The sequence below is a fragment of the Drosophila virilis genome, chromosome 3, assembly GCF_030788295.1.
Source record: "Drosophila virilis strain 15010-1051.87 chromosome 3, Dvir_AGI_RSII-ME, whole genome shotgun sequence".
NCBI classification, from domain to species: domain Eukaryota; kingdom Metazoa; phylum Arthropoda; class Insecta; order Diptera; family Drosophilidae; genus Drosophila; species Drosophila virilis.
This window is the reverse complement of record NC_091545.1, coordinates 22,865,859-22,879,142: the sequence shown is the minus strand read 5'-3', so window position 1 is coordinate 22,879,142 and position 13,284 is coordinate 22,865,859. Positions and strand designations below refer to the sequence as shown.

The 13,284-nt window shown below is 37.5% G+C and overlaps 1 protein-coding gene across 1 annotated transcript in view; it reads right to left on the bottom strand.

Moving 5' to 3' along the window:
* Positions 1-13,284, bottom strand: part of LOC6623630 (probable serine/threonine-protein kinase cdc7) — a 35,337-nt gene that overhangs the window by 6,047 nt on the left and 16,006 nt on the right. Inside the window, exon 2 of the mRNA XM_002048261.4 lies at positions 1,028-1,219. Coding sequence (XP_002048297.2) covers positions 1,028-1,219 — 192 coding nt within the window. The remainder of the gene's footprint in view (positions 1-1,027; positions 1,220-13,284) is intronic.

Here is a 13,284-nt window from a genome sequence, read left to right as displayed (position 1 = left end):
CTTTCTGTATTGCTTTACGGTTCCCGTCAGGTCATGCACAGTTAATTCGTCAATAATTTCTAGTTGGAATCTTTGTTCAGAATCTTGAACATTTCTATCTGATTGCACGCACAGTGGGCTGGCATTTATATGCCTTGCCAACAGCAGTCAATAAAAGATAAAACTCCGCCAAGAATCTATTGTTTGAGGAAATATAAAATTAATGCAGCAAAAGTTTCAAGCCATTGAGGAAATGGCCAAAAGACAATGAGACGCCGAACAGAACAGAATGGAGGAGAATAGAGTCAAATGGTATATGGCATGGAGCCGAGGTGAGCTGAGCTGAGTTGGCAACTTGACGACCACCGGGCTCTATAATTAAGCGTTAAAAAGAATGTGCCGCCTAATTGTGGATGTGGCTGGACGTCGCCCTGGCAGACCAGCTGTCCGTAACCGGAGCCGGACAACACACAACAAGACGAAGAAGAGGAAGAAGAAGCGAGACGCTTAAATGAAATGAAATAAAAGAAAAGAAAAACAAATCAAGGAAATGCTACAAAATGAGATACAAAGAAAACAGAACAAAACAAAGGCCACTTAACACGGCGCTGAAAGCACAAAGGAATATGGGGCGGGTGAGGGGGAGGTGTGCGGTTATGGCCATGACAATGTCTCTCTCTCTCTCTCTCACTCTCCCCCCTCTCTCTCTGGTAATTATGAGTGTATTAGGCGTGAGAACACAGGCTGTCCAGAACGAAGACAATGCAGAGAAAGAGAGGCAGAGACAAGTCAGGCGAACAGGTTGAAGTTGAAGGTATTTGGAGCACCTGGCAAGCCAGGGCAGGGCAGAGCAGAGGAGAGGGGCTGGGGAGGCGAACACAGCCTTTGCATAGTTAAGCATGTAAAGTGAGCGTTGAAGTCACGTTTTGTGTGTCGCCGTTGTCTCAAGTCTGGCGTCTAGACTAGCAATGCTTTTGTCAAGTTTGTGTCTTAAGTCTTTCGACTCTCAAGTCAAGTTTGTGTCTAAAGTCTTTTGTTTGGCACTCACCTGCTTCAATTGCCATTGCAATGTGTCCACCTGATTTTGCAATATGACAGCCTCGACATTTAACGTTTGCTCATGTGCGGCAACTGCTGCTGCTGCTGCCGCCGCTTGCTGTGGCAAGTTGTTGTTGTTGTAGTTGTTGCAGCCGTTATTGTTGTTGTTGTTGTTGTTGGGTGCGGCAACATGACTGGCATCCTGCAAATGTTGTCAACAGATTAAAAATGGAAGAAAAAACTTAGCGAATAGTAAAAATGCGCGTTAAATTAGCTAAAGTTTTTGCCATCTCAAAAATGTTGTCGCGCCGATTGGCAATTTGACCAGAGTCTGGGTGGCAGGCAACACACGCCTCGCTGCCACATTTGGCGGCGCCACAAGCGGCTGCCAGTTGCGTTGCGCATTCCGCTTTTGCGCATAACCAAAAGCGGAAAATATACAATAAAAAAATAAATAGATAAATAAAGCAAACACCAAATTAATTAGAGAAATTGTTTCACAATGTTTTTTTCTGCACAATTTTCTTCTGTTTTTTTCTGTTTTAGTATTTTCATGATTAATTTTTATATATTTCAACTGCTTATTTTCACACTAAATTAAAAAAAAAAAAAAGAGAAAAATGTGTAGGCAATAAATTTCTGGTATACTTAACATTTAACATTTTTTTAACATTTAGTCAAGCGAGGCTTTTTATATTTAGTTGTTGTTGTTGTTGTTGTTATCTGTCTGCCAGAACCCGTTTGTCAGTTATGCGCCATGTTGTTTGTTTTTCATATAACAACATTTTTTTGATACAGTTTAGGTTTTTTTTTTTTTTATGTTCATGGTTTACTTTTTCTTTTATAACGTCATTTTTTCAAAGACTTTGACCCACAATGCAAATAGAAAACAAACTTAAATATTATCACAGACTAGTCAAGCTTGAGCTGTAAAATCCAGCTAATAGAATTTTTCGTTTCATACACTAGCGGGAATTACCAGGCGTTGCCCGTAACATTTTAGATATTTCTCTTTCATCCAGTATCCCAGACCGTTGAATATTTATTTCTACCCGGACTCTCTTAAACTCTGATTGAAAATATTTGTCACAGTTCATCGAATCGAAAATGGCATCAAATCAATTTGGACAAACATCTATGAATCCCATCCGAAGTTAAACTAAAAAGTTGCATTTAACTGTTTTCAGTTGGGATTTCTGAAATTTCACAAACAATTGATCATTAACTTTAGGGACATTTAAGACCGATCACTCAAATCTGAAAACATTCCCAAAAAAGCCTTGGATTCTGCGATAAGTATAAAACCCTTCCCAAATCAATATTCATAATAATGCTTAGAAATGAATTTGAGTTCGAGACATACCCCACAAAATTCTTGACACCGCTTTCCACCAAGTCATGACGGATTTTCCAAAAAAGGGTGAAATACATCTTATTTGAATTTAAATAAAGATCTTTGAAAATGAGTTTGAGGCCAAAAAAGATGCATACACACTTTTTTCACGGTTTTTTTACACTTACGGGTGGAATTTATTAAAACCCCATTTTGGGGGTTCTCTTACGGTTCTCTTCTCTTCGATCAGGCAGCTAGTCAGAACAAACTGTTTTATATAAAGGGATGATATAGTGCTGCGCTTCAAAGCCTTTTTGCAAGTATTTGATTAACAAATCTGTAAAAGAACCTTTAACTAAATACTTTTAGTAAATGCTCAGCTTCAAAAAGTTTATATTCAGCTTTGTGGCTAGTTGTATTTGCTTTAAAAATCAGCTTGATTAAACGTAAACACTTTAATTTCCAATCACAATCTCAATTACCGCGCGGCCACAACGAAATTTTCCATTTGCGGTTGGCTTTGTGGTCAACGGCCACGCCCACCGCCAACTCAATTTGCGGCCAGTTGAACGCTTATTAATTACTGTATTTATTTTTTCATTATAAATAATCTTTTGAACCTGCTGTGGTAAAAATTACCATAAAAGTGCATCAACTAATTAAACTAGAAGCAAGGCAGACGCGGCGCATTAAGCAAAAGACTGGGAAAAATTTTAAATTTAAATTTTGAAATAGTTCATTTTGTTGCCTTTATTTATTTTTTTTTCTTTGGGTCGCTTTTCATTTGGGAAAAAGATTTGGTAATTTACATATGAGAAATAAGTTATGAGAATGTAATAAATCAAATCGAGGCTAACTGAAGCATAATTTTGTTTTAAACTAATTTATTTTACGAAGTTTTTGAAAATGGCTGAGAAAAAAAATGCATTTGACTAGGCTATTTGTATATATAATAAATTTGTATATACAACAATAAAATATGCAATTTGTTTAAGCTAACTTTAATAAAAGTTTAAATAAGAACAATTTTGTCAAACAAAAGTTATTATTGCTTTTATATTTTGGTGAGAGTATTAAATTTTGTCATAAAGCGTGTAAGGAGACATATGCGGAAAATTATTTTTTCTATGGCAAAACAATCGTTTTTCCAAAATGTTTTCAACAAACTTAGCATTTAAGTGCTTCCCTACTCTCACATATATGCACAACCGTAGGGCAATACCGAATATATTCTTACTTTCTCATTGCTTTAACTTAGGAATAGTTTTAGTAATGCATTTGATTTAATTTGTTTAATTATTCAATTCCTCAAATGATTTATCAAAACCTTCTTTTGTTTTGTTATTATTTTATTTATTAAAAGGCTTGCTGTTTGCGTGTCTTTGGTTCCATGAAATCGCCGGGTTTCTAGTAATATAGAGACTTGATATTATGAAAACTGATAGAAATCTTTGACTAAGATGTTTTAGTTTATGTACTTAAGCTTTTGTACATTTGAGAAATTTTGAATAGTTACTACTTCAACTGAAGTATTAAATTGTTAAAAAAAAGTCACCTCTTTTATATTATAAAAACGTTTTAGTGCCACTTTTTGTCTCTTCAGCTAGTTGGCAACAACAAAACTGGTCTTTCTGGGCCTTTGAATAAACTTTATGTAATGCATATGATATATTATGTTTATATATATACTATGTGTATATATCTATGACAATTTTCATTTAAATGTATATAATTCCGTTGCATTTTATGCTAATTACGACAATTATATAATGCACATACTCAGCCCTTTATAGCCAAGTCTTAAATTATGCAGCTCGTGTGACGCTTTAAAAATCCATTTCCCAAAGTTATGCATGAGTCTATATTATTAGATACAGGCTCACATTTGCGGGCAGCCGTGGGCCAATTTGCATAGAGCTGAGCTGAGCAGCATCGCAGTTCTCAAATCCCCCTCTCGGCCCTTATTCGTTCTATCAAAATCTAATTAAAATGCGCGTTACAATTCGCATAAACAGGCGACGACCTCATTGCAAATGGCTTTTGGCATGCAAATTTAACGCTGCCAGCCAACAAATGTCAATTGCTGCAACAACAACATTAACAACAAGAACAGGGAGCTGCACTTGGTGGCAAGTGTCAGTTGCAGTTGCAGCTCCAGTTGGAAGCTCATCAATGTGCTATTTTATACGGCGCAATGCAATGAAACCTCGGCAAAGCTGCCAGCTTTGAGTTGGCAAAAGAAATCTGCATTTTAAATCAGCGCCAACGAACAACAACAACAACAGCAACAACAACAAACAATTGCATGCTCCAGTAATTTTTGTTGCCTGGCCAACAACAACAATAACAACAACAACGGCAACAAGTGCAGCAAAGGAAGGGTTGCCACATGTGGCACAGTGAAGATTCCCAGGCCAGATGCGGCTCCATTACCAACTTGTTATTTAAATTGTTTTGCACTAGAAGTAATGGCTAAAAGGAGACAGCAACAGTAGCTGAAAGAGAGACTGACGGCGGGGGTGTTTGAACGTCAAGTAGCTGAAATGGGAGAAAAAAGGGTCAAACTACAAAAAAAAAATAAAAAACATTTGCCAGCGGAATGGTTGAAAATGGAATGAAGCTGTTGCTACTATGCTCTGCTTCTAGTTGTTGTTGCTGCTGATCGTCATGATGAAGTTAAATGTTGCTGCTGATTAAACAGATGTGCGCACAATGAAGTTGTCGCTGCCGCTGCAGCAGTTGCTGGGCCAGATACAGGCCAAACAGGAAGTTGGGCAGGGGAATAAGGTTGTGGTATTACTTTAATTTAAATTAAATGAAGTCGAAGCAGAGAGACATGTACATACATAGATAACAATATCTTTATGTATGTGCCAGTGCATGTATGTATGTATGTGTGCATGTATGTATGTATGTATGCATGTATGTATATATGTATGTATGTATATATATATATATATGTCTGTATGTACGTGTGTGGATGTTCTCTCATATCTGTGGTTCAAAATTAAAGCAAACATATTTTGATATAACGCCCTACTATGCGATTCTCATGAGTTCAAGTAAGCCTTGCTTGTTTTAATGCCTTAAATAAATGTGGGTGGTGTTGGCAGTGCACTTTGTTTTTGTATAAAGATATGTTTGTTTGTATGTGTTCATGTTTATATGTTTGTATATATGCTTATGTGTCTATATATGCATACATGTGTATACATACATATATCTATTTATATATGTGTGTATGCATGTGTTTATCCTTTTGTAGTCTATCTCATCTTCACTCCGTCTTTCTGTCTTTCTTCCTTTTTATTCCTCTTACTCCTGCTTTTATTCTAATCCGTTTTGTTAAAGTAGTATATGTCTGCCGCTTCTACTGATGAATGACAGCCAAATGATCGTTGTTATTTCTGAGTAAGTCATTATTTACACATACATTCTATATGAATAATTCAAGCCTGAGGTATCTCCTGTTAAATATTCAAGTGCTGTTAACATAAAGCTGTTAAAATTTCTCTGTTAACTTGAGTGTTAAAGTGTTTTGGTGGCACAAACGTAAGGACAACAACTCAAATCTTAGTTTTGCCTGGCAAGCTTCTCTTTAATGTTGACTTTAGTCTAATATCAAAAGCAGCCTCTTTTAGAGGCAGATTTCGTTTGGCTTGCAAGAAATATTAAGATTACACAATTTAAGTATGCATAAATACAAACCGTAGCATATCGCATATGGCATATCTAGAGCCATTGTTATATTAGTTTTGCCCAGGCAACAATTGCAGCGGCTACATCCAATGCCAACATAAATTTAAATGTGGCAACATTTCCCCCTTAAGTTGTGGGCCGTGTTTCAAGGCAACAAAGCCGACAAAATGCCACACAAATGGTTTAGGCTTGACCAACAACTCAGCAAATTGATGTCATTACAACTATGTGCCCTCTTAAAAATACGAAATAATAAAACCGCCCACTAAAGCAATTCGCAACGCTGAAGCACAAAAAGTGAAGTTGAAAATTTGAAATTTGCAGTTGAAAACAAAAGTGCTCCAGTTTTGGAAGTGCAAGACTTGGAGATACCCTTTCCAATTACCGTCTATACATAATATATATACAAAAGAAGAGAAAGAATGACTACGAAAATTGTAAACCCTTGCAAACCGAACCTTTTCATAATACCTATAAAGCTTTGCTCGTAGCTAAGAAGCACAGCGAAAATAGTTAATGCCGAGTAGGGTTAAGATATCTTGAACAACAAGAAAGTTTTGCATGCAGGAATCAACTGCTCGATTGATCGTTCCTATGACAGATATATGATATAAGATTTTAAATCTGGATAAGATTTTGTATATGTAAACGAGAAAGTTTCAAAAGGATAGCCTTAAAACTGAGAAATGTGTTCATTTAGGAACAGACAGACGAACAGATGGACTAAATGGCTATATCAACTCGGCCTTTGCGGCTGATCCAGAATACATATACTCCATGAGGTCGAAGATGTCTTCTTCTATGCCTTGTCATAATTATATAAAAACTTGCTGTGCCTGTGCTTCTTTCCCTTGATCCCACACACTATTTACAAGGAATGCATTCTTGCTTAACTTCGGTGCTTAGAGTCCGATCTTTCTGAAACTTAAAGCTCTTAAATGTGACATATAAAAATGTGCATCTAACAATGCCCAATGCTTACACTCTGTTGTTACCCGACTGGCCTGCATCTGCCAGTTAAAAGCCAGTTATGCCCTCTTCAATTTTCATTTTCAATAGGGGAATGGACAGAAAATGTTGTGGCGGGCGGTGTGTAAAAAAAAAATGGTGTGTTGCTTTATCATTTGGTACATTATCATTAGAGTAAAATCTGCATTTGGCACAACTTTCTCACATGAGTGCGCACAACAACAATGACAAAACTGAAAACTTCAATTGTTGTCCGGCATTTTTTCGCAATCGACAGTTTGCCTCAAAAACTGATTGCCGTTTATTATTGAGCATAATTACGTAGTATAATAATAATTATTATTATTATGTCTTTTTTATTATTGCCATTTTGGGTAGGTATTTTGAGGCATTTCGTTAAATTGTTGTCAAGACCAAAAGCCATTTGCACGTCGTTTGCGGCAACTTCCGCGGATGTGGCACGCATGTGAGGGAAAGGGAAGGGCAGTTACCAGAGTTTAGTTAAAACAAATTTAGGTTACTCATACGACGCGTTGTCTGCTTTAATTGTCGCTATTGAAGCTTCAGCATGTGCGTGCGTGTGCATGTGTGCATCTGTCAGATACAGATACAAATGATGGGGCGCGCATAGCTGAAATGCACGCGCTGCGAAGTGGAACGCATTTCGATATCCGCCAGAGTAAAAAGCAACTACTATATAACAACTGGCTGACAACAGACTCCAGACGCTGTCTTCTTCTACTTTTGTTTTTGTCAACACATTTGACCTTCATTAGGCAACGCTTTGCTGATTAACTGGCCAGCGTCAATCTCTCAATCTGTCAAGTTCGCCGTCGTTGTTGCAAGTATCTCGCGGTACACCTTGTGCTGCGTATCCGTGTCGCATTCCATTTCGGGCCAATTGTATTGACAGTGAACTACAGCAAACGCTTTGTTGAACATTTCTTTTAGGGGTGAGTATAATGCCGGGGAGGGCAGAAGGGCACAAATGCCATTTTAAATGGCGCCCTAATGGCTGTCCAACTGTTCGTGGCTTTTGTTTGGGCGCGCCGGCATTTTGTGCCGTGGGCGTTGTGGGCGCGGCTGGCGGCCTTTTGTTGTCCGCCTTTACGCACAATCAATTTCAATTGTTGTTCAACGCGTCGCTGTTTAATTAAATGTAAAATACACTGGCATTTTCCACAAAATGTCGAATATGTCAACAACAACAACAAAAACAATGGCAACAAAGTTTCAAATATCCCATCGAACACACAAAAACTTGACTGAAAGGATTTACACGAACAATTGGGCATTGTGTGCTGTCATTAAATTTGACTTTTGCTTTTCAAATTAAAATACAAAGATTTAAGGTTTTTTAATCCTTTGCTCAACTGAGATAATTTTTTTTTTTATTTTAATAATATTAGGTAATGTCATTTCCGAGAAGGGTTTTTGCTTTTTTGGTTGACATAATATATATTGTATTTATTTCGATATTTACTTATTTAATGAATAATCACATCTCGTTGTGCTATTTTAAACAAACATTTTGTATACTCTTGCACAGGGTATTAGAGTTTTGTCATGAAATATCTAAGATAGAGGCTTCTCTGAATCCATAAAATGTACATATTCTAGATTAGCATCAACAGACGAGTTGATATGGCCTGCCTGTTTCTATGCGAACTTGTCTCTCTGCTTCAAGACGGTAACTGTCTTCAAAATTCACATAGATAGATCTTTCTGCATACATATACAGCTGTCATATCATATAGCTGCCATAGATAATATCGATTGAAAGGAAGGGTCTTGTATGGCAAACTTTTTTGTTAATCAGATATCTTGACGAAATTTGACATTTATATGTTTCCCTTCATACATGCTAAATCTCATCAACCTCTATACTATACTATATGAAGAATCTGTCGAAATGAGTTCTCAAGGGGCACAATATTCCATTTTCCAAGATATATTTATCAAACTCCGTTTTAAATTCTCACATATCTGCAAGCAAATGTCTTAAAGTGCATTAAATCTTCGGCATGCCCAATATGCCCTTACTTTCGCGTTTATTTATTTTGTTTTATTTTATTTTTTTTTTTTTTTTGTTATATTTTGTCAATTTTGCGCTGTCTCTTGGGTTTGATTTTTTCTCTTGTGCCATTTTAGCCAATTGAAATTCATAATTTTTTTTATCATTTTTTGTGCTGCCAGCATTTCACAAGCTTCAAGTAGCTTCAATTTGGTTTGCGCCCGCGGCCAAAAGCCAAGGCACTTCAAAAATGTGCGCAAGTTGTTGTTTTTTCTTCAGTCATCTAAATATTACTTATTCTTTTATATTTTTGCAAATCACGCAAATGGTTTGATTACGCTTAAATTGATTAATTTCGCTTGTGGAAACTTTCAAAAAATAAAGGCGCAACAGCACAACAGAAAATAATATTGTTCTTTGAATTTGAAAGCAGCCGAATTTAATTGAATTAATCTCTAGGTATACCCAGTCGACTGAGGCAGGTTCTGGCAACGGGTTCGACTCCAATCGGGTGAATGGCGCATCGTCATCGCTGACAACGCCTGCCAAGCGTTTAATGCAGACGCTTTGAAGTTCTTTTCGTACGCTTGAAATTACACACAACAAATTCGAAATGGATTTTGAAGCGAAAGAGTGAGGAGGGGGGAAGGGGGTAGCAGCGGCTTTCTAGAGACCCCTTTCAAAAGCCATCAAATTCGCAACAGCACAGCGAAAAATTCAATTTTCGCTCAACTGGCTGTGAAAATGCTTAGTAATTTTTTTTTTTTTGTTAGCAATTTGGCCCGAACTAACCTTTTCTTTTTTTGTTGTTTTTTTTTTTTTACGTCAATTATCAGCTGCCTAGCGCCCCAATCAATTCAGCCGGCACGAAGGTAGCGCCCAGTGCTGCTCAAACTGCGAGATCTGTGAATGGCATATTCTGGCCGGCACAGGTGGGCTGCAGCGAACCTGTTCAGTTTGGCTTTTCCAAAGCCAATGGCCTTCGCTGACCAAGCAAAGCGACGGACGTGTGGGGAGTGCCTGTCATGCACGCAGAACGGAAATGCAAAGCACAACGGGCAAAAGCGCTGAACGGAACTTGAAAATTGTTTAACTATCAATGGGCCCACAAATTGTAATACACAATACATACTGCTGCTAGCTCGCTCTGTTGGTTGTCACTCTTTGAAGGAGCAGCTAATTTCCACTCAATGCTGATATTGATTGACCATGATCTAATACTCGAGTGCCGCTCAAATACTCAACTCTGTTGTACTCTCACTTTATTGCAGCTAAGATGTTGGCGTGGTGAATTTGCCAGCCCCAGCCACAGCATGTTAATCAACATTTTGCATATGAATATTAACCAGCATCAAATGCATCATCGCCCACATGCACTGGCCGGCAGCGCGGTGAGTATGCGTGAGAGTGTGCGTGAGAGTGTGCTCTCTTGATGCCTATGTGGGTGAATAAGTGTTGAGTAAGTGTGGTCAGTTAATGACTTTTCAAGGTGAAAAGTTTGCATTGATTGCAATTGTTGTCGGCTTTCTGGCAAATACTTACAACCACAAGCCATGTTATGGCCGAGACAATAGCTGTGCTTATTGTCATTGTAACTGATATGTTACTGGCTGTTCTCAACTTTTATGCTCTCTTATAAAGTCATTAAATGCAAATTGAAATCAATAGTTGGGCGACGTTTGGATCGTAAAACGTGCCAAGCTTGCGCTGCTTGTAAGTGTAATGCGCTCAAGGCACAGCACGAAAGCGCAGCACATCTGTTGACGGGGGGAATGGGTGGGGTGGACCTTATGTACGCACTGTTTTACAAGCTTTGATTTTAAGATAGAGAGAGAGAGAGAGAGCGAAGCAAGCAACGAGTGGTCGTGCAGCTGGAAGCCCAAAGTTGCCCATTGGCTTTAATATTGGAGCCTTGTTCTCACAAATTTATTTCACTTACTGCCAAGCACAGTTAGAATCGCACGACTGCGCGTCGCCGCCTTGCCTCGACTCCAGTCCCTGCCGTTACCTGCCTCCCCTTGGCGCACGTTCTTTTTAATTTTCTGATAACTACAAATAGGTTCGACACTCGTGCGGCAAATTTTTACCGCTGCTCTCGGCTGTGGCATGTCAGGGAACGGGAGGCGACCAAAAAAAAAAAAGAAGAAAAATCCAAACATAATGTGCACCCTGCATACGTGATGAGCTCAGCGCCCCAGCGACGATGGCTGATGACGACGCGAACAAAAGTTCTCTTCCCTTCTTTTTTTCCCATTTTTAGATGGTTTACATTACGCCAAGGCGTATTACGACTTTGTTACGTAATGGGCAATGCATTGAAATAAGCACATCAATGTATTCGAAAGTGTGTATATCTTAGGTTGGCATAAGGGAGACCTTTGCGAACTCCGATTGTATTGGCGCTATCTTGACGAAACTTTGTAAGACTGTACTGCAGTGACTATTGTATAAGTCGGAATCTAGCAGATCCCCACAACAGAACACTATATTGTATGGGGACAGTCGATGGAAATTTAAAACATTTAAATATCTGTTAATTATCTTTATTATAATATATTGTAATGGCTATAATTATTATTTTTATTATTTTTTTTATTAATATTATTATTAGTATTATTTATTATCATTATCGTAGTAATTGATATTATTATTGTTATTATTAGTATAATTTTTATTATTATTTTTATTATTATTCATTATCATTATCATTTTATTATCATTATCATAATTATTCTTATTATTTATATTATTATTATTCATGATTTTCATTAGCATTATCATTATCCTTTTAATTAGCATTACCGTTCTCATTCTCATTCACATTTGCAATAGCATTATCATTATTGTTGTTTTCATTAGCATCATCATTATCATCATCATCATCATCATTAGAATTATCATTTTCATTACCAATATTATTATTATTATATTGTTATTTGTATTGTTATTTGTAATCTTCTACTGAACTGGTCTATGCGTATTATCTTCCATTATGATTGCCGTTTTCCTGAAAGGGTATACCAGCTTCGTATCACTTTCGTGCGCAATTTTTTACAATTTTTGCTTTCTGCACGTTGCAGGTGTGTTTGTGCATGTGTGCGCTTTGATTCTTTTGGGTCGTGTCGGCGTTGAGTTCGGTAGACTGATTTTATTTATGCGCCGCTTGTGGCAACCTCATAATTCAGTGTGTGAAGTAACATTAATTTGCCACGGACGCTGCAACCGACACTGACACGTCGCTGCAACTGAGTTTCTCCTGCTTGCAACTGCAATTTAATTGGTTCACTTGGCTGCCTGCAGACCAGGCCAAAAACTGTATACAATCTGGTGGGTGGCTCGACAGGCTAATGTCAAGGATTTATTAAAGTCGCCAGAGTTTAGAATGAATGTGTTGCGAATTTGTTTACGCAAACTATGAAACTGTATTTTTTTTCCTTTTTTTTTTTTGTTATATATATTTTTTTCATCTTCTTCTTCCATATGCTTCAGTTCCCAGTCGGGTGCTCTGGCAGGGGCAGCTATAAAACTTTAGTGCCCCCGTTAGCATAAATTTTCAAAATCGCACATAAACTTAAATAGCTGTGGAAATTGCTTTTAAAATGCTGAACGCGTCGTCGATTCGTTAGGAGCGAACTCTCTTTGAGGATTTTACACGATTTATCAAAGCACACGCGATGCTCTTCACATACATTATGTGTATATATAATGTATATATTGTTCATTTATTAGCGATTTTCGGCAGAATTCCATTTGAAGGCAGCGCAGTTCAACGAACTGTCTAATCAAAAATTCATATGCGAAAAGAGCTGCACAAGAGACACGTTGAGTTTGATCACTCGAGAGCTCGATATATGGACTTGATACAATGGCTGAAAGTTGTGAAGTCTTTTTTATGACAATCTTTAATGAGCAGAAAGCCATTTGCTGCTCATATCTTACAGCCGAGCCCATTTTATCTTGCGATATTTGGAATTGAAACAATCCGAATAAGGTAGAAACTTTGACGATTTCTTTTTTTTGCACTAATCTATCTGTTAATCTGCATACTTTTTCTTACGTTATGTCTATATAAGACCTGATCGCCTCTTAAATTAAATTGCTTTTGTCTATATAAGAACTGATGCCATTTTAAATTTGTAAAATTAAGTAAATCGACATTTCAAAGCGTAAGAAATCAACGAGAGCATTATAAAATTTGATAATACAAGAAAGTAAGCTTATTTGCGGCATGCCGAATATTCAATACCGTGGC